The sequence below is a fragment of the Microtus oregoni genome, unplaced genomic scaffold (genome assembly GCF_018167655.1).
Source record: "Microtus oregoni isolate MIOR12 unplaced genomic scaffold, Mior012 000047F_ref0000412, whole genome shotgun sequence".
In the NCBI taxonomy this organism is placed as follows: domain Eukaryota; kingdom Metazoa; phylum Chordata; class Mammalia; order Rodentia; family Cricetidae; genus Microtus; species Microtus oregoni.
The window spans coordinates 12,844,165-12,866,080 of record NW_024543221.1 but is presented as its reverse complement, the minus strand read 5'-3'; the positions used below and the strand labels follow the sequence as shown (position 1 = coordinate 12,866,080).

The 21,916-nt window shown below is 44.6% G+C and overlaps 1 protein-coding gene across 3 annotated transcripts in view; it reads left to right on the top strand.

The window, feature by feature from the left end:
- The window catches only part of Kctd3 (potassium channel tetramerization domain containing 3), a 56,139-nt gene that overhangs the window by 18,748 nt on the left and 15,475 nt on the right, over positions 1 to 21,916 (top strand). For 2 of the 3 annotated variants that reach the window (XM_041635420.1, XM_041635421.1), the window contains 6 exons: positions 3,481 to 3,671; positions 9,841 to 9,956; positions 14,105 to 14,192; positions 14,274 to 14,390; positions 15,842 to 16,012; positions 20,605 to 20,760. In XM_041635420.1, the coding sequence (XP_041491354.1) occupies positions 3,481 to 3,671; positions 9,841 to 9,956; positions 14,105 to 14,192; positions 14,274 to 14,390; positions 15,842 to 16,012; positions 20,605 to 20,760 (839 nt within the window). The remainder of the gene's footprint in view (positions 1 to 3,480; positions 3,672 to 9,840; positions 9,957 to 14,104; positions 14,193 to 14,273; positions 14,391 to 15,841; positions 16,013 to 20,604; positions 20,761 to 21,916) is intronic. The other variant, XM_041635422.1, reaches the window with a different exon arrangement.

Here is a 21,916-nt window from a genome sequence, read left to right as displayed (position 1 = left end):
GCTGCAGCTGGGGACTCAGCAGTGTGGAAGGGAAGGGTGATCGTGCTGGCTTTCTTTATAAGCTTCAAATCACACAGCAGACTGATAAAAAGACTTCAGAAATTTCATAGTACTTTGTAAGATCATGGTCTTTTCTGCAAGGTGACTTTCTTGACAGTTTTGTGTAAGTTCAGAGCCTCAGCATGGAGGACGGTGTGGTGGCCACTGACTCCAGTGTGGTTGGGCTTTAGTTCCATGTCCCATTTCCTTCCTGAGTTTGACAGTCTTTGAGTAAATAAAGAACTTGTGTAAACTGCTGCCCTCTTGCATCTGGACTCTGTTTTAGATTCTTAATCTCGGCAGAATTTCCTTTGTTGTAGGTGGTATAAAAGTTAAGAATGTGTTTGCTTTCTTCCAAGTGAGTGAGTAATTATGTTGACATCATTTATTATGTAAGTCAGCTTCCTGCTGAATGTGAACCCCCCCGTGTGTGTACATGTATGTGTACATATGTCTGTATATCTGTGTATTTGGGTATCTTGAACTCCTATATGCTTAGTACTTAAACACACTTGTTTAATTTGAGAAATAATGTGTTTAGTAATTATACTTAACTAAACCTTGAGGTGAGGTTCAACTATGAAAATACGATACTCTCTGCCCTGCCTTCCTAACTCCAGTGTCATCTGTAAAGAGCTGGGTTGTTAGTTCTCGTTGTCACGCTGAACATATTTTCAGTTTCAGGTCACCTCCGTAGAAAATTAGATAGCTGATTTCTTTGCATGCATTTCAATTTGAAAACACAAGTTCACCTGCCTCATTGAGTTAAAGTCTGCTACAGTGTAGTCATGCTCTCCAGATTGTATTTCATCCGATAAGGTCCTAAGTATTGCAGACACACAAGTAAAAAGTGTGCACTCTGGAAAAGAGTGTTGTGTGTCCCTACATCTTTGCTTACAAACAAGATCACACCCTCCTCTCTGTTTACCACATGCCTGTTGGGATCTGTGGGGAGCCGCCCTGTGTCTACATCGCCACATAGCATGTGGCATTAGTCTTGAAGTGTGGACAATCCCTGCTTTGTGCCCAGTCTGAGAGGGCCTAAAAGTCCACCTTTCATTCCTCAATAGTTGGCAGTTTTAGTTTATTGGATGAGTATTTTTATTTTATCTTAATACATCACCCCCATCTGGTGGCCAAAAAGGGTAATTACAGACCTTAAATTTGGGGGAAAACATCAATTTATTGCTTTGAAGCTTAAGGCAAGAAAACATTAATTCTCAGTTAAGGCTTAATTTGGGAGCTGTAGTTGCATTACTTGAGCATACTTATTTCAATGAATGTGGTGGCCCATGCCTGCGCATGTGCCAGTTAAGCAGCATATGCTCTACCATGACGCTCAGGTTAGCTTTCACTGCCTGCCAGTGTGAAAGAGCACACTGTCCGGGACCTTTGGTGATGTAATCAGGCTGTAACCTTGGGGGCAGTCACATAGAATACCTGTCTGCAAGACCTAAATTCCCAAAGGACAGAGAAATGTATTAAAAGTAGGAGCCAGGCATGGTGGTACCAGTCTACAATACCAGCTCTTGAGAGTCTGAGGCAGGAGGATTGAGTTGGAGACATCATAAGTTCTACTTCAGGCCAGCCTCAGGTACATTGGAAAGACCTTATCTCAGAGAGGGGGGAGAGGGGAAGAGAGAGAAAGAGGATAACCAAAGAAGCACCTGTAGTTGCTGGGGAAGCTGAAAGATGTTCTTGTCGGGGAATCAGTGGCCTTGTGAAGTCCCGCGTCTAGACTCGTATAAACCATCTCAGAGAAGACTTCTCAGCCCCACTGTGAATTTGCTTGAAGAATTTAAGGTTGTGATGTGATGTCATCTGGGGTACAGATGACACGTCACACTAGTGACATCATTAACATGATGACTAACAGGAAGGAATACAGATTCCATCTAAAATTCTGTCTGTGGTTGGCTGTCATTGTCCATACAGAACAACAGTGTAGTGGCTTTGGGGGTATGAGAAATACAACTATCTTCATTTTTTTAATTTTTAGAGTATTTTATAAAACTTAAATTCTTTGGAGAAATATATATTCTAGTCCTTTTTGTGGCCACATGTTCTATGTTTTGGGTCCATGGGAGTCTCTCTAAGATGAGGACAGACTACCACAGTCTAATAAACCAGAATCAAACTTTATTACAGGAAAAAATAAAAAATAAATCTCCCTGGGGCACAAAAAGCTTGTCAGCTAGCTGATACCACAGCCAGAGATGTGGATTGTAAGGCTGTGGCAAAGGCTGATTCTTGACCTCCTCCTTTTATAGCAAGCATTAGGCAATAACAAGAGAATTTTTACAATCTTGGGGTAAAACTCAGATACAAATTGCCCTTCTTTGCAATTTCCATTAACAGAGTTTTTCAGTTAAATTAGTGTTTGTATTTAGTCCATTGTTTTGTCCCGGAGTTCCCTGATAGTGTTTTCCAAGGCTCTGCACCTCCCCTGACACTGACAGTTTCCCATAGCAGGGAAGGGTGTGGGACAATAGAAAACCAAAAAGTCAAAAGTCACGTACATCCCATCATTTAAAAGTCAGTTCACATCAATTTCTGGTCATGAGTGGCCAGGGGGTTATCTAAAAGCTGATCCTCAGTTTGCACAGGGCCGCTTCAGCCTCATAAATAGGGTTATGGGCTGTAAAGCAGAGTAACCCACTGTTAATAGTTAATCCTTAGCTGCTGAGAATCAAACTGCTGACAGTTTGCTCTCATTCTCCTGGCTTACAACTTTATATTTCTTTATTTCTACATTCTTATTTCTGGAATCTACATTTTTATATTCTTATACTCTTCACTATGGATGTAAATGTAAGATCAGGAATAATACTGTAGATTGTACCAGGTTTTCTCTTTGGGTCACCAACCAGTTCCCAAATCGTGACTCAGAGATTTATTATTATTTGTGAATGTTCAGCCTAGCTTGAGCTCATTTCTGGCCAGCTTTTTAAACTTAAATTAACCTGTTTCTCATTATCGACCTTTGCCCTGGGGCTTTTTACCTTTTCTTACCTTCTTGCTATTTGTCTGGCTCACTGATGGCTGCTTGACTTCTTACCCTGGATGTGTCTCTTGTTCTCCTCTTCTCTTGAGCCTAAATTTCTCTTCCTATTAATTCTCTCTGCCTGGTAGCCCCACCTATCCTTTTCCTGCCTAGCTGTTGGCCATTCAGCATTTCATTAGACCAGTCAGGTACCTTAGCCAGGCAAGGTGAAACAGATGCAACACATCTTTTCATCATTAAACAAATGCAGCATAAATAAATGTAACACATCTTTGCCCAATAAAAATAATATTCAATAACAGGAGATGATACATCAATTGCATTACCATCTCCATAGGTAGGTGGAGAGTGTGATTTTTTTTTTTTTTTTGCTATATTGATATCTGTTCCTTTTCTCATCTACCACTAAGTTTTCTTTTCATGTTTATTCTTAACAGAATCAAAGAGTCTTCTGGGTGGCAGCAAGTGTTTACAAGCCCATATCTGGACTGGACCATTGAACGCGTGGCTTTAAATGCAAAGGTGGTTGGAGGTCCTCATGGAGACAAAGACAAAATGGTGGCCGTCGCCTCAGAGAGCAGCATCATCCTGTGGAGCGTTCAGGATGGAGGAAGTGGAACTGAGATTGGTAGGAACAATTTTACATTATGCTTGGCTGTTGTCCATGTAAGTTTGATTGGCTGTAAGTATGGCAGCTAGCTGGACTTGTAACACTTCCCACCAGGGCCCAGTAGTCATAGGCCTGCTCAGTGAGAGGATGGTGTGTTAGAGGAAGACACTGATGCTTCAGGAGGGAGCCCTGGGATTCAGTTTGCTCTGATAGAGCCTGAATGCAGCACAGAAAGTCGCTCCTCGGTTTTCCTCCACTCACATTCTGATGGTGGGTAAGTAGTCAGTCAGGTGTTGTACAGGTTGTTATCTATTGGCATTCACCTTCCTAGAAATTAAACTACAGTTCGAAACACTTACGGATATAAGAAAAGCGAGCAGTACTTAACTCATTGCATGGTGATTCAGATTTATCACCATCATTTATGCCCTGGCAATGCTAAGCATGCGTGGGCAGCCCGTTTATGGCAGTTCTCCCCTTGTTCTTGTCCTGGGCAGTCCTAGATGCTTATGTTATTGTCATACCCAAGGTTCCAGAGTCTTCCTTTATGCCGTCTACCTACCCTTTTTGGGCCTTGCTCTTTGCCTTGTCCTATGCACTCCTCCAAGCAGTGCTATCTTCGAGTATCTGCTGTCATTCATTCTCATAATATGGCCACAAAATATCTCAAGCGCCATTGCTGTATCCTGTAATTTACTTCCTTCTGTAGATGGAGATGTTTCTTATACATGTTAACAAAAAGAACTTTTGAGACAAGTGATATTGGTTGCAGTCTGTAGATTTCCATGGTGTCTTTTTAAACTTTTGTTTTGTTGTATGTGTGCATATGTGTGGTTTATGCATGCATACCTATGTACATGTGCATGTGTGTGTGTGGTTTATGCATGCATGCCTATGTACGTGTGCATGTGTGTGTGGTTTATGCATGCATGCCTATGTACGTGTGCATGTGTGTGTGGTTTATACATGCATGCCTATGTACATGTGTGGTTTATGCATGCATGCCTATGTACATGTGCATGTGTGTGTGTGGTTTATGCATGCATGCCTATGTACGTGTGCATGTGTGTGTGGTTTATGCATGCATGCCTATGTACGTGTGCATGTGTGTGTGGTTTATGCATGCATGCCTATGTACATGTGTGGTTTATGCATGCATGCCTATGTACATGTGCATGTGTGTGTGTGGTTTATGCATGCATGCCTATGTATGTGTCAGTTTACCTGCTCGTGTACCTGTCTGTGGGAGTCAGGAGAAGACGTGGGGTGTCCTGCTCTCTCTCTTTCTCTCTCTCCACTTTACTCCCTTGAGGCAGAGTCTCACCCTACTTGGAGCTTTCTGGGTTTTGCCCAGGCTGACCAACAAACCCAGTGATCCCGCTGTCTACTCATACCCTACCACTAATGCTAGGTTATAGGCAGGTAGGACATTTTTCTCTCTTCAGGTATGTGCTGGGGAGGTAAACTTAGGCCCTCGTGCTTATGCAGCAAGTGCTGTTTCTAATTTGACCCTTTCCATCCCTGTGTGACATCTTTTGTAGCTCTTAAGTCTGTGTCTGTATTTAGTTTGCTGTGATTCATGGCTTTCATTGGTGTGTGCGAAGACAGGGTGGCCCAAAACAAATGAACAGTTGGAAAGCCCTCTTTCTTTCTTGTGAATCTTATCTGATAACTGTGGCTCTTTCTCTTGACTCCTGCACCAGAGCTGTGAAACTTTTCTAGCTCTGCTGAGTTGAAGTCCACCAGCCTGTTTTGTTTTGTGACCAGTCTTTACTCCAGGCCAGGGTTTGTGATGGTGGTGCTGGTCAGCTGGACATGTTGGCTTACTGAGTAGGCAGCTTCACCAGATGCTGAGTCCATTCACTGTAAGCTGATTCCAGGGTCGCACATCTGACTCCCTGGGTTAGGAAGTGGTCATCCTTGTGTCAGCGAGAGCTTCGGAATACTAATTTTCACTTGAAACTGTAGTAGTAGTTTTTCTCCAGCCACCACCCCACACGGAGACTTATTAATTTATGAAATCTTACCTATAGCTCAGGCTTATTCCTAACTAGCATATAATTCTGCATTCTATCATGTGGTGTTATGTCTCTTCCATCTTGAACCTCCTGTTTCCTCTCAGAATCTGCTGGCATCTACCCTAGATTTCTCTTCCTCTTCTCCCTGGAAGTCCCAGCTATACTTCTGCCTAGCCATTGGCTGTTGAGCTTTTTATTACACTGTTCACAGTAACACACCTTCACATGGGGCACAAATTCCACAACATGAAACCTTGAAGTTTTATAGCTGGCAACAAATACTATCTGATGCTTTCCTTGAATTAGGTTTGTTTTGTTTATTTGAGGGGAGCAGTATGCCAGATACCAAATTTCTTTCTCCACCTTCTCCCTCTCTCTCTTCCTGTTTCCTCTCCGTGAGTATTTGAAGTCTTCAAGTAAGGCATGCCACTCTGAGATGGTACCTTATCTATTTAGATTCCTGGGATTTCCCATCATTCCACACGCTCATAGCACCCTCCGTCATTCCTGGGGTGTCTTTAGTGAAACCCTTGTGTGACGTCTGTGCCCCGGCCTTGTGCCCTCACACACAAAGTGTTCACCTCTGTTTGGTGGTGGGAATCCTGGAAGTAGGAAGACAGAGTTGCCTGTATCTCTCTCCCTCCCACCCCCTGCCCCAGTGTTCATCTCTGAATGGTGATGGGACCTTAGCAGAAACTCCTCTGCAATTTTTGTGTCTGTGCATCTGTGCATGTGCAGGTGTGCATGTGTGTCCCACCGCACAGTATTCATCTCTGAATGGTGATGGGAATTCCTGGAAGCAGGAAGACAGAGCTGCTTATATCTTGAGTTCTCTGCTTAAAAATGTCACCTTGTATTTTATCCAATTTCACTGTTAGTGGTTTAAAATGTGTAATAATTTATCTTATTATGGTTGATAGTATAACCTTTGCCCTTCAGTTTGTTAGAAAACACATTTTAACATTAATTACTCACTGCCATGCTGGCTAGTTTTATGTCAGCTTGACACAAACTAGAGTTATTAGGGAAGAGAGGACTTCAGTTGGGAAAATGCCACCACCAGACTGGCCTGTGGGCAAGCCTGTGGTACATTTTCTTGATTGATGATTGATGCGAAGGGTCCAGGTCACTACAGGTGGTGCCACCTCTAGGCAGGGGCTCTGCATTATTTAAGAAAAACAGGCTGAGCAACCTTACTAAGCCAGTAAGCAGTACTCTTTCATGACCTCTGTATCAGCTCCTGCCTCCAGCTTCTGCCCTGACTTTCTGAATGTTTACTCTAAATTGTAAGATGAAATAAACCCTTTCCTTCCCAAGTTGCTTGTGGTCATGGTGTTTATTGCAGCGAGAGACCTGAGCCGGCAGTAAATAAGCAGAGTTAGTTATGAACCTCTCCTTTCAAGTCTATTGTGAGTGGAGGTTACTCCTCATCTTGTTTCCAAAGACTAGCATGATGGGGAGCTCAGTAAGAGCTGTCCTATAGCCATGTGACGGTGGCATCTGTTGTGTGCTGTTCTTTGGAATTTGACAACACCATCCAGAGAACACTATTGGAGGGTCCATGATAGGCTCTCCTAAGGCCGAACTCTGCCCTGAGACTCAGCCGAGACTGACTGCTGCTGCAGGCCGTACTGTATGCGTGAGCCTAGACAGAGGATGCAATAGTTCATGCTGTTGCCTTCCCTGCGGACAGTGGACAAGATCCCGGAGCCTAAGTGGGAGTGACACTTCCTTCCCGAGACCATTCAGGATGTCGTCCTCCATTTCCCAAAACCTTCCTCTTCTCTAGAGGAAAGCCACCTTGCTTTAATTTTTGCCGCAGGACTGAATGCAGTTGGCTTCAGTTGTTTTAAAAGTCGTCCTGCCTCAAAACCATAGTTCCACTATGTAAATAATTGTGTATATTATTTACACAATTACACAATTGTGTGCAGATCACTGCCTTCTGCCTGGTGTAATAATTGTGTAGAGTGTAGATCACTGCCTTCTGCCTACGTCCTCAAAACCATAGTACCACTATGTAAATAATTGTGTAGAGTGCAGATCACTGCCTTCTGCCTGGGTCCTCAAAACCATAGTACCACTATGTAAATAATTGTGTAGAGTGCAGATCACTGCCTTCTGCCTGGGTCCTCAAAACCATAGTACCACTATGTAAATAATTGTGTAGAGTGCAGATCACTGCCTTCTGCCTGGGTCCTCAAAACCATAGTACCACTGTGTAAATAATTGTGTAGAGTGCAGATCACTGCCTTCTGCCTGGGTCCTCAAAACCATAGTACCACTGTGTAAATAATTGTGTAGAGTGTAGATCACTGCCTTCTGCCTGGGTCCTCAAAACCATAGTACCACTGTGTAAATAATTGTGTAGAGTGCAGATCACTGCCTTCTGCCTGGGTCCTCAAAACCATAGTACCACTGTGTAAATAATTGTGTAGAGTGCAGATCACTGCCTTCTGCCTGGGTGCATTTTCTTTGTCTGTTTTTGTCAGAGGGCAGAAGGAGTGGTTTCTGCATCTTATAGCTTGCTTTGCTCTGTCTTGGTTGCAAGTATTGTAGTCGTGTGTCTGATATGGAAATATGTATTATACAGACTTTTAAATGTCTAAGAGGAGATGTTCCCAGCAGGACTGCCCCAAAATCTTGTGAATTTTGGCTTTGTCCATTTATGGCATCTTTCTTGCTGCTTTATTTCTGACATCTCAGATGTGTGAGTGAGAACAGGTATGAGCACGTGGCGGTGCGTCTGAGGTCAGGGCACATCTTTTGGGAGTTCTAGATTGTGTGGCTCTAACGTCGGCTGTCGGCCTGCGCTGCCTGCACTCTTCTGACCATCTCACTGGCCCCATTGACTTCCCTTGGGTTTGCTTTAGAATATGCGATGCGATGCACTGGTCTTACCTGTAGTACAGTCCTGAGCGTGAAGAGGCCCAGTGCTGCTAGAGGCCCCGGAGAAACAGTCATCTTGTCTGGGTTGTGCTTTTTAACGTACACCTTGTTTCCCCCCCTGATTTCTTTAAGGCCTCACGAGTCTTTGCTTTGGTAGCTAAATGTTGAAAACTATTTTTCACATTGGCACACAGGCTCTTCTTTGAAATGCTTTAATGATGGTCCACATGAAGCATATGGTCCATATAACACCATGGTTATAGTGGAAATGGTGACTGAGGCATTTGACTCGAGCTTTTCATAGATGGCATAGGGGAGAGCAGGAAGTGTGGTGATGACGGTAAGTTATCAGAGCCAGGCTTCCTGTGCAGACACAATGCCTGGGTCCCACGAGTGCCTGAGGAGCCTGGAAGTCTCACTCTTGCCTTAGTGTGGGTGTCCTTAGACCACACTGCCCTTTTCTTACAGTTTAAACTTACCCACTCTCCAGCTCGATGACATTGTAGACTAGACCTTTGGAAGACCTTCTCCTCAGCCCTCTGCCTGTCTGTTATCCCGCTCCATGTTGCTGCCCCTGCACAGCCTTCTGTTATATTAGAATTGAATGCACTGTCCTCTGCTAAACTGTTCTTCTGTTAACATCAGTCTCCTTGTTTGTTTCTTCTAGAAATCCTCTGCTTTATACAGTTCCTTTTCAGTTGGTTTGATTGAAATGCAAATACTGGAAAATAGTGGGTTAAAATAAGCTTGGAATTAAAGGCTCAAATGCTTGTTTTGAGCCCATCGTGACTTCTTGGCCTTCTGTTTGCTTCTTTCTGCATTTTTAAAGCCCTTCAGGATAGTTGAGTTGTCCAGTCTGTCTTTAGTCAGTATCCCCAAGATCCTCCTCTTAGCAGGGTCAGGGTCCCCAAGATCTGCCCATGAGCTGTGTCTTTAGTCAGTGTCACCAGTATCTAATCCGTGAGCAGGCTGCCTTTGAATTTCCAGCAGATTTTACCAGGTCTTACTTAATCCCAGAGTCCTTCTATTCCTGCCTGGCAGGTTACTGTGATATTGAACTAGGACCCAGCCTGAGACAACACAGCTATGGGAGATTGCTGGGCAATTGCAAGAATTTAAGAACTTAGAGGTTCTGCCTTATTTCTGGTCCCTATTGAGCATGGGACACAGTCTGTAGGCTTAAATCAGTAACCCTGGAGATGCTTTTAATCTAGGTTATAAAAAAACTGGCTATAAAAATGATGCCTGATTAATGTCTCTTTTTGCTTTTGCCATTTAAGGTGTATTCAATCTTGGTGTTCCTGTGGATGCGCTCTTCTTTATTGGGAACCAGTTGGTGGCCACAAGTCACACAGGCAAAGTGGGAGTATGGAATGCTGTCACTCAGCATTGGCAGGTTAGTCTCAATTAATGCTCATTATAGAAGTGAACACAGTTTTGTGCTGACTGCCCCTATTTATAGACTTCTCGCCATAAGTGCATCCCATGGAAGATTTGCTTCTCTATAGAAATTTTACTGTTTTAAAGGGGTTTGTTTTATTTATATAATGTTCCCCAGCTCCTTGAGAGTTTTAAGAGCCCTGCTGTGTGCATGGGAATCAAGGCAAACTTCTTGTATCGAGGGAGAGCACAGCTGGAACTGGACGTAGACAGGTGTCCAGAGACAGTATGTCATTGCTAAACACCTCCAGGGCCTAGAGAATGAGACGCGACTGAAAAAAAGGGGGGGAAATGAAGGGCTCCGGATGTAATAATGTGAAGGTCAAGAAAGATTTTCAGGTTTGGTTTATTTGTTTGATCTTTTGGTCTCTTTTTAAGCTAACTACACGGAAGGTACTAGACTTTTGTTTTCTCTAGGGTAGGTGAAGCTTGTGCATGTTGTAGGTGGAGAAAAAGTTGCACAGAGAACCCTGGAGACGGGAGGATGGAGGTGTGGCTTTTCCCCAGAAGTGAGGAGGGTGCGGGATGCAGAGCACAGCTAGAGAGGCTAACCAGACCCCTGCTCTCGGGGACAGATGGTGGGGAAAGAGAGTATGTGGGCGAGTGTATCGAGGATCAAAGGAGTTGTGAATCGTGCAGTTTTCATGGGCTCAGTCTATTAGCACCGAGAACTGGGACGGGAACAAGGGAAAGAAAGTAGGGTGTTAGCTTGCACTATGTGGAGGGTGTTTCGTTATGGACGCAGTGTAGCAAGGTCTGAGAAAGTATAACGATGGCAAGGTTGGTGACACCAAGATAACAAAGAAGTTCTGGGGTGGCAGGGAGAACTGCAGGGTGTCGGGACTACAGGGGACGTAAGCGGATTGATAACTTGGAAGGAATTGGGAAGAAAGTGGTGGTGGTGAGGGGTTGGAGCCATTCTCATGCTGCAGCCTGTTTCATTTCCTCTTGAGCTGACTTGAAACTGCGCAGCCAGCTTTCCACATCCCTGGGTTTCACATCTATAGATTCAGCCAGCTGTATGGAGAGCATTCCAGAACAGAACTGACATCCTTCTTATTGTTGTTCCTAAACAACACAGATCCCAGCCGATGGAATAGCATTCACATGAGGAGATGCATGGAGTCTAGAGATGATGGAGTGAGTGGGGGTGACCTGCAGATACTAGGTCTTGTTACATTTGTACATCGAGGTTTTGGCATGTCGTGGGTCTTGGAATGAATCCAGCATATATACTGACGGATGCGAACCCTAGGGGCGTCTGTGTAGACATCAGAAACAGAAAGTAGGATGCAAATGAACTGAGTCAGATGACAAGATACTCAGCAGAGGGGAAGGGTGGGGAGGGATGGGACGTGACTGACATGAGGTTCTGGAGGAATGTCCTGAGATCTTAGGACTGAGGGAACTGGTAACACTGTGGTTGCGTCTCGAGAAAATTGTTTGAATTTCAGTGAAGATACAGAAATCAGGTTTGCATAGAAGGGGTTGTAATAACAGGAGCAAAGGCGTTGCAGGGGTTGTCATTGTGAGTGGAACAGGCTGAGGAACGTGGAGAGGCCCGGGCCTAGGTGGAGCTTGCAGATGGAGAGTTGTCAGGACGCTGCTGCTGCCCTGTGAAGAAGACTGAGTTATGGGACTTTCACTCTCTGTCAGCTGTGTTAACTATGCAGCTACATTGTCCACACGGAAGCGCTGTCCTGTGACTCTGGAAGGAGTAGCACCTTAAATGTCTTCTTGGCCTTTCACTGCTGTTAGAACTGAACTTACATGTTTTCATAGCTCTGAGATTCAGGCTGGAGTGGTGACATCATGCCAGCCTTGACTTTGGGTGTTTTGTCTGTGCATCACTTGGTTCTTCATGCCTGGTGCAGGCATGACTGAAAACCACATCTGACATGAGGATTTGTTCACATTTCAGAAGGACTCTGGGAAAGTTGTGCATCTGTACAGCAAATGAGCTTTCTAATCCAGCTGGTTCTCTTAGTGCGTCTTGGAGGTGGCCTGCCCTGTGGCCTCATTCTCCCGTCTGCAGATCTCAGTAGACAGCTCTGACTGGGGGCTGACTCCCAGGGCTGCTGCAGTACCAGTGGACGGGGTTCCTAGGTGGTCGTTAGCAACAATCAAATAGCAGAAGAAGTGCACAGGATGACCCTTGAGTTTTTTACTGTAAATGTACATTCAGGATGGATTTGAAATATTAGATGACTCACTCAGCTTCACATCTGCATTTAACCTTAAAAAATATTGTAAAATTCATAGTTTTCTATCAGCATCTCAGCTCTTCCTTGATACAATGCTGATGAAATGTTATAGAAACCAGTCTAGTTAAGATATCAAATCAGGCTTTATTCTCACTCCCTTTTAATTTAATCTCTCCCTTCTCATATAGCTTACACACACACACACACACACACACACACACACACACACCAAGATGTCACAAAGGGTTAGAAATTAAGCATTGGCTCAGTCTAAGTTCCATAGCAGAAAATAGCACTGTGTAGGCGTCATTCCCCAAGTTCTTTGTGTTTAAATTTAGACTTACACTAAAAAGGTCGATTTTAAACAAAGATTGATTACCCATTTTATTCTCATATCAGAACATGGAGAATCTTGTGAATGTCTGTCCTGGAAAGTAACAGTGGGGTGTATATAGTTTGCCTCTTAAGAGATGGGAGAATGTTTTACATATTCATTGGGAGGGGTGGAGGCTCACGGCCAAAATGGCTTCAGTGATGACTCAGTAGTGGAGGCTGAGCTTGGCAATGAGACCCTGACCGAGGGTCCAGAGTAAACTCCTGTGGCCATCTTCCTGCAGACCAACTGACAGCATTTTCCTGAGATGAGCCTTGGAAGCTCCAGGCTGCTACCAATCTTAGCAAAAAGCAGCTCCAAAGGGCACAGAGTCTGGGCTGTAGAGACCTAGTGTAGGTGTGGGGTGTGGAGCTGGACCAGAGCATGGGTGCACGCAGGCAAAGCCGCTTCCTCTCAGACTGCTTCACTTCCAGCTGGAAGCCTGGGCAGTGACCAGCCGCATGGGATGCAGTCCTGTTCTCTGAGAAGCCTGGCCCTGGGTTGTCTGCAGAGACTTCCTAATGCAGCCCGTGACTGGAACTGAAAAGTTGTGCACAGAGCAGAGGTCCTGTGTGTGAACAGCTTAGAGGAATTGTTACTTCCCGGTGTCTGCTCCATAGCTAGAGCCGACATAGGCTCTGCCTTGCTCCTCTTTTTCTGGAAGATGCTTTTCTTAGTGTGGATTTCTAGAGGTCGTCTGCTCTCTGGTTCCTCTCCTGACCTCTGTTGAGGTTCTCCCCCACTTTTCTCCCCTGTGATTACACTACACACGTAGTTAGACGGGCTGTAGCACATGCAGTACAGGCATGAAGCAGAGCACGTAGATCTTACCTTGCTGGAAAACAGGCATGAGAAGAGCTTGCTCCTTACTGAGGAGGTCATTGCTGGGGCATGTGCCTTGGCCTTCTGAGCTCACAGCTTCACAACATGGTGCCATTACTGTTTGTACACACGCTCTGGCCTGGGGGTAGACATTTAATCCTGTCTCCTGCTGCCGCCACTTTGTTTCCTTTCCTTGGGTTTATTTTTTTGTGATAACTTTAGTCCTTTGCAAACAGACTGATTGCTTTGAAGAGGTGCTCTTTAATTCTAGTACCTGGAGAAGAAGTCATAGAAGAGTCTTCAGTGAGGACAGAAAAAGCAGGCCACTGTGCACTTGAAGAGATTGTAACAGGCTGTCTGGCAGCTGCACTCTGCCTGAAAGGCACTTGTGCTGGTCATTCGCTCTGATTATGCACTGTGTGGCTTTATTTTATGTGAGTGAGTTGGGAGCAGAGGGTGAGGTTTGCCTCGGCTTCCAGTTTCAGGGTTGTGTTGTAGTATCTGACTTCGGAGATTATGGGCCGCTCTGGGCTGCAGCTCAAACACGTTTCCTCAAAGCTGAATGGGTGCTTTTCCGTTCACTGGAGCTTAAGACAGTTCGTTATCTAAGCCTTCCTAAGTACCCAAAACACCAGAGTGTTTTGAAGAAGTTGGAACAGAAACAGAAAAGGTGCTTCCTAACGTGTAACAATCTCACCGTGTCAGGTGCAGGATGTTGTTCCAATAACCAGTTACGACACTGCGGGCTCCTTCCTTCTCCTTGGATGCAATAATGGATCAATATATTACATAGGTGAGCACTGAGCATGCTTTATACATGAAGTCACGGAGACTTCATCCTCTGTGTTCTGACTACGTGTGTTCTTGTCTTCAGACATGCAGAAGTTCCCATTACGGATGAAGGATAATGACCTCCTTGTCACTGAACTCTATCACGACCCCTCCAATGATGCCATCACTGCGCTGAGTGTTTACCTCACCCCCAAAACGAGTCAGTACATGGCCAGCTTGGGGGGTTTTGAGATGCCTTGTGATAAAGGAATGCTGAGAAACACTAGCATGTTAACATGTGCCTGGGGACAGACCATGTTCTTGAGTGTGGTGCTTGTGCACAGTGTACTTTTACTGACTCCATTAGATGAGACAGTCATCAGCACTGAAGACTAGAGTGCACACTGAAATGGCTGGAGGGGTAGTCTAGTTTAAATCGCGTTGTTTTCGACTGGGGACCACAAAACCATGGGCTGTTACTCGTGCTAGCCCTTCCTCCCTCCCTTCCTCTCTGTTTTCAGTTCTGTGCACTGTCCTTGGCTGCTTCCAGTGATAGAGCTGAGAGGTTGTGACACATTGTGGAAAACCAAGTTTGAAATATTTAATTACTCCATGTCCATTTAGAGAAAGTTTGCTGGGCTCTGCTCTAGAATGAGTATAATGAAGTATGGATTCCCACCCCAACCTACTTTACAGTAAGAGGTAAAACTTGGAAAGTTTTAGGAATCAAAGTCCTTCCTCGTGTTGGCAAGGCTTAGGAAGCATGAGAATGACATCTCTGGTGGCTGGAGTGCCCCGTTCTGTGCTCTCCCTGTGACGGTGAACGGGAAGTAAAGCTCATGGCTCTCTACCTGAGAAGCTGGCTAGGATGCAGATGTGTGCTGCAGTGTGCACACCTTCTTAAAAGAAAAGAAAAGCTACCAGGGCAGGAATGGGGACTCAGCCTCGGCACTCGCTGCTCTTCTAGAGGAGTCAGTAATTCTGGTTCCAGGAGATCCAGCACCCTCTTGTGGCTCCAGGAGGACCAGGCATGTAGCTGGTGCACAGATATGCAGCAGGCGAAGCAGCTATACACATAAAAATAAGCCTTTTAAAATAGGAGGAAGAGGCATGCAGAGCTGCAGCTGGGCCAGCCGGGTTGGAGGAGGCTTCATGGTCAGCAGTGTGTTTGAGCATTGCAGGTTGTGTGCCCGTCTCACTTGGTGCCATCTGCAAGCCTTCGTGTAGGTGACACTTGGTTGCTCAGGGATGGCTTTGTACTGCAGCAGAAGAGCCAAAGCCACTTCAAGCTATAAGCCCAGGAAGTGCTGCTGTGGGTGCTGTTTCCCTGCTGGGCCTGGCGTAGCAGGGCTTTTGTTTCACAAATCGGTACTGAATGCCCTATCTCAGGCATTCTGAAGGGTGGTTGAGTTTCTGTCAGTAAGGAGCAGAGGGAGGTAGACACATGAGTATGTGGAATTAGCGTGTGATTACCAAAGCAAAGCCTAAGACAGAGCAGTTTTATTGTAGAGTGTGGGTCAGGAAAGACTTGAAGGGATGCAGACTACAATGGATGAGCAGTCTAGTATGTGTTCCGACTCCTACTCCGCCACAGTCACCACAGGGAGGCTTCACAGCACCCCTTTCTTTTGGTCATTACATAACATACTGCTTTTGACCTGTGGCTCCTAGGTGTCAGCGGAAACTGGATTGAGATCGCCTACGGTACAAGCTCTGGAGCCGTGCGGGTGATTGTGCAGCACCCGGAGACAGTCGGCTCAGGGCCACAGCTCTTCCAGACCTTCACAGTCCACCGCAGCCCTGTTACAAAGATCATGCTGTCTGAGAAGCACCTGGTGTCAGGTACAGTAGGACTCCTGGCAGGCCTCCTGCAACCTGTTCTCCTTTGCATAGACGGGGGAGGAGTGGCTCATTCTCTGGCTGTTACTGGAGGGTGTGGCTTTGACTTGGCCTGGGTGTACTCTACGTGAAACTTACGAAATAACATATCTCTGCTAGTCTCTGATATTTCCTCATGGCAAATTTCATTTTAAGCATATCAGATCACTGCTGAGATTTCCGTTTCAAAATTTTCTAAGCTTGAACTTTAATTTTGTTTTGTTATCATCAGTTTAAAACTAAAGCTGTAGACTTAGATGTATATTTTGATAGTTGATTACCTTGCAAAATGTTAAAAATTTGTAACAATATATAAAATTATTTGAAAAAAATAACATTTTTGGATTTATAGTTTCCTATAATCAACACTTTAAATATTTAGATAATGAAGTAATAAATATTATATGCTAATTTTATAGCATAATGAGGGCCCCTTTTCTTAATTTCTTTTTCTTTTGTTTTTCAAGACAGTGTTTGGCTGTAGCTATCGAGCCTGTCCTAGACCTAGCTCTTGTAGACCAGGCTGGCCTCGAACTCACAAAGATCCACCTGCCTCTGCCTCCCACTTTTTTAACAAAGTCAAATTCCACTGAAGAAATTGACGCTAGGAATTCCTAGATGATGTCTAGACTTGGTGAAATTTCAGTTGTAACTTGTCTGTAGCACTTGCTTTTGAGGGGCGCTGCCCATTGTGGAGGGATTTTGCCCAGCGCTTTCGTAAGCATCATTTTCATATGTTGACTGTGCTTATTTGAACAGTACTAAAAGATTTTTGTGTCTTAACACTGTTCGCAGTGAGTGCTGGGCAGAGCTGGGTGCCTATCCATGAGTGAGTGAATAGCTTGACCTCCATCAAGCGCCTCACTAGACCACAGATGCCTTTAGCACCTGTGTGCTTTTCTGAAGTAGCGCTCACCCATCCGCTCCACCCAACCCTTTCTCACTTCTCTTGCTGGTTCCTTGTTCGTTTGAGAGTGCTTTCTTAGCCTGTGTGTTCCCTGGTGATTGACTGTTGTCGGTACCGTACATGAGTGTTCCCTGGTGATTGACTGTTGTCGGTACCGTACATGTGTGTTCCCTGGTGATTGACTGTTTGTGGTACCGTACATGTGTGTTCCCTGGTGATTGACTGTTTGTGATACCGTACATGTGTGTTCCCTGGTGATTGACTGTTTGTGGTACTGTACATGTGTGTTCCCTGGTGTTTGACTGTTTGTGATACCGTACATGTGTGTTCCCTGGTGATTGACTCTTTGTGGTACCATACATGTGTGTTCCCTGGTGATTGATTGTTGTCGGTACCATACATGTGTGTTCCCTGGTGACTGTTTGTGGTACCATACATGTGTGTTCCCTGGTGATTGACTGTTTGTGGTACCGTACATGTGTGTTCCCTGGTGATTGACTGTTTGTGGTACCATACATGTGTGTTCCCTGGTGATTGACTGTTTGTGGTACCGTACATGTGTGTTCCCTGGTGATTGACTGTTGTCGGTACCGTACATGTGTGTTCCCTGGTGATTGACTGTTTGTGGTACCATACATGTGTGTTCCCTGGTGATTGACTGTTTGTGGTACCGTACATGTGTGTTCCCTGGTGATTGACTGTTTGTGGTACTGTACATGTGTGTTCCCTGGTGATTGACTGTTTGTGGTACCATACATGTGTGTTCCCTGGTGATTGACTGTTTGTGGTACCGTACATGTGTGTTCCCTGGTGATTGATTGTTGTCGGGACCATACATGTGTGTTCCCTGGTGATTGACTGTTTGTGGTACCGTACATGTGTGTTCCCTGGTGATTGACTGTTTGTGGTACCGTACATGTGTGTTCCCTGGTGATTGATTGTTGTCGGGACCATACATGTGTGTTCCCTGGTGATTGACTGTTTGTGGTACCGTACATGCCGGTCATGCTCTGACTTCCTCTCTGTCAGTACCTAGAGAGCCGAAAATCCATCTGTCCTGCTTCTGTGTCTGTGTGTTCAACAGGCGTTCCAAACCAAACCTCAGCAAATCAGACGATTTAATCACTGACAGAGAACTAGGAAGTCACATCATATACAACATCACCATCCACCTACCCACACTCAAAATTTAGGGTTCCCCCTTAATTTTAACCTGAATGTACCCAGTCCACCAGGAAATGGTTTTTGATGATCTTCCCCATTCTTCACCCGAGTGACTCAAGTCTTTCTTCCCTGGGTTTCTACAGGTACTGGGCAGCTCATCCCAGACCCTGTGGAAATACAGACTAGATCTGAGTCCCACTGACTCTCCTAGCCAGCTCCAGATGTCCTGTCTAGCTTGTAGTCTAGGTTTATTCACCTTCTAAATTTTGTCCTTGTGCCAGCCGACTTCCTTTGGATTACGAGGCTCTGAACTATTGGCTTTTCTATTTTGTAAGCATGCCTTAGCGTTTTTTGCTCTTGTTATTTTGTTTGACATGTTTGGCTTTCACATACTTTTTTGTCATACTGTCTTTCACACTCTCACACACTTACTCACGCTTGTCAGTTTCTCACACACTTCCCTCTGTCCTTGAGGCTCTCATGCACTTCCTCAGTAAGGTCTCCCAGTCTGTTTAAACTAGCCTTGTCTGCTAAGTCTCCCGTGTGTTCATGGGCTCACCATGTGGTTGTTACTTGTTTGCCTATCATCTGTCTCCTAAGCTTTAGTAGTTGTATTTTCCTCTCTCCTCTCAGCACTCAAGGGTAGCTGTTTACACAAAGACGCTGGAAATATTGTATGGTCTTATGGCACTTAAAGCTCTTAGACATGCCATCCTAGTTAAACATACGCTGGTCCCTGCAGTGGTTTGAGATCCTCATGACTGCCGTTGGTGGCTTTGTTAGTGTAGGGTGAGATGCGAAAGCAGTGCCTAAAGCAATTTATATTTCAACACAGAGTATTTATTACATGTAGTGCTGGATCAGTAAGTTTGTCTGGAGTGTTCTGTGTTCTCTGCCTTTCTGCCCCCTGGTGGCTACTGGCGTAAAAGCAGCTGTGTGCTTTTGTAGTGTATTTCAAAGTGAGGTTTCACAGGATGGTGGAGGAAGCTTGACTCATCCAGAATTGCTCCAGTTATTTGTCTTCTACTAAGTTTATAAAGTCAGGGGCATTTCCCATAGGATTGGTTGAACCCCTCATGGTGCCTACTGGACTTCACCACGGGTTCGGAGAACTGAGGATTTCATTACGTCTCTGAAGTGCGGAGGAGTCATTGTTAGTGTCGCCAGAGTTAATTTCTAAAGTTTGCTTTAGAATACAAACCGTGATTTTTGTATAGAAATTTTACATTTCTAGCATTTATAGATGTTTTCTAAAAATCATTGCAAAATCATTACAAATGGCAAGGTAGTTTTTTTCCCTTGTTAGACCAAGCAAAAAAGCACCCTTTCTCCCTCTTGGTTTCATGTTGTAGGGTGTATCTTAGGACGGCTTGTTCTCAAGGATCCAAGTTTGGTCCCAGCATTCATGTCAGATAGCTAATAACTGCCTGTATTTCCAGCACCAGGTCTCCGAGGGTAAGACACACATGACATAAAAGACATTCACATTAAAAAAATATAGCCAGATGTTGTGGTGCACACTTTTAATTACAGAACTTGGGGGGGCAGAGGTAGTCAGATCTCTCTGTAAGTTCTAGGCCAGCCTAGTCTACATGGTGAGTTCCAGGAGAGCCAGGGCTACAGAGAAAGGCCCTGTCTCATAACGACCTTCACCCAAATGTAAATAATCATATTAATAATAATTAAAAGGTTTAATTAAAATATTTTAAAAACATAATTGAAGTGTGTTTATTGATGCATACGTCTCTGATAGAACTAGTGCCCAGCTCTAGTACAGACTCTACAGTGACTAGGAAGGAGTCATTAACAACTGGTTCCTGGGAGGTGTTTAGAAAGTCTCGTCACCAGTTTTCAGGCTCTCCTGGCTTAGGCTGATTAGCGTCTGAGTGGTATAAAACATTTCTCTCTCAAATTTAAAAACCTGTTTCCATTTCTATCTTACCAGCTTGTGCCTTGGTTTTATTGTTTGTTTCAAATGCGGTCTTCCTGGCCTGCACTTACTATGTATTCCAGTCTGGCCTGATGCAGTGCCTCCTTCCACATGTGGCCCTGCTGTTTTAAAGGATCTCACAGGCTTACTTCCATGTCTCATGTTGGCACCAAGAGAGTTCTCTTTGGTTCCCTCACTTCAAAACATTATCATTATTATTGTTAGGTTTATTGATTGGTCTTGTGTGCATACATGTTTATGTTTTTGCACATGCCACAGCCCATGTGTGCAGGTCTGAGGACACCTTGCAGGAGTCAGTTCTCACTTTTGACTCTGTGGGTCCCAGAGATGGAACTCGGTGCCGTCAGGCTTGGTGACAAGTGTCCCTCTGCCAAGTCATCTTCCCAGACCCCGTCTCACTCTTGTTAACTAGAAATAACTGAGCACAGTTGTAGAATAAATATGTGATCTGCCTTTTAAAATGCACTGTGATCTGTTGAATGTAAAGAGGTTGAATTGTTTCAGGGTGGTGTGTGACCCTATGTTCTTTCCTAGTGTGTGCCGACAACAACCATGTCCGTACATGGACAGTGACCCGGTTCAGAGGGATGATCTCCACTCAGCCAGGTTCCACTCCTTTAGCGTCTTTCAAGATCCTGTCCTTGGAGGAGACAGAAAGCCATGGCAGTTATTCCTCTGGCAATGACATAGGTGGGCATCTTTACAAATGGCATATCATGGGAATTATATTTTAATTTTGAAAGTCATTCAAGCAAAGTATATTTGTGTGTGTGTGTGTGTGTGTGTGTGTGTCTAAGTGTAGGCTATAGGACTACCTCAGAATGATGCTGACAGAGGCTCTCTATTGGCCTGGCACTCACCAAGTAGTCTAAACTAGCTGGCCAGTGAGCTCCAAAGATCTGCCTGTCTCTGCCTCTCCAGCATGGGGATGTCACGCACACAGCACTCGGCCTGGCTTTTTTCCATGCACTCCAGGACTTGAGCTCGGTCTGTGGGCTTTGCCAATGCATCCGTCTTCCCAAACCCTGTAGTTTTCTTATTAGTTCTGTGAATTCCCAAAATTACATTATTGAAACATTTTTTATTATTTAAAAAGTTAAGATAAACAATTTTCTCTTACTAGCATTTCTTCCTTTAAATATTATATTCAAATGCTAACCAGGTGTTGTTGTTTCTACTAAAGCTGTGATTGATGACTGTGTATAATTGAAACTTTTCATTTTTTTCTTTTGTTTTTAACAATTATTGAGAATACAATTGAAGCTGGGGAAAGTCATTGTTGTTACGAAATTTGAGTTGTTTGGCCAGCGTGTGCACATCACTGTACTCTGGTCCCAGCGAAAGTGGTACAGTCTGTGTACTGACCGTCTGTAAAATGGGGATAAAGATGGTGCTTTCCTCAGGGAGCACTGAGAAAGATCATGGGGTGAGTGGGTGTGCCCATACACGTGAGCTGAAGGCTGGGATGCCATTCAGTGTGCTTCCCCAGCACATCAGCAGCAGCACAGAGCTTGTTATTTGGAAGTTTGTTGTGTGCCACGTACTTTTATAAAAAAAATCTATTAATGAGTACAATAAAGAAGAGATACTAAACTCCCCAGTGTCTCAGGGCAGGATTCTCTTTTATAGTTTGACTTGGTCGTCCCTGCCTTGCCCAGTATAATAGAGGGGAAATAAAGAATGTATTTTTATTGTATATGTATAGGTGTTTTCCTACATGTGTGTATGTACAAGGTTGGAAGAGGACAGCTGAACCTGGAACTGGGGTTACATACAGTTGTAAGCGATCCTATGGGCACTGGGCACTGAACCCGGGTCCTCTACTAAAGCAGCAAGTGCTTCTAAC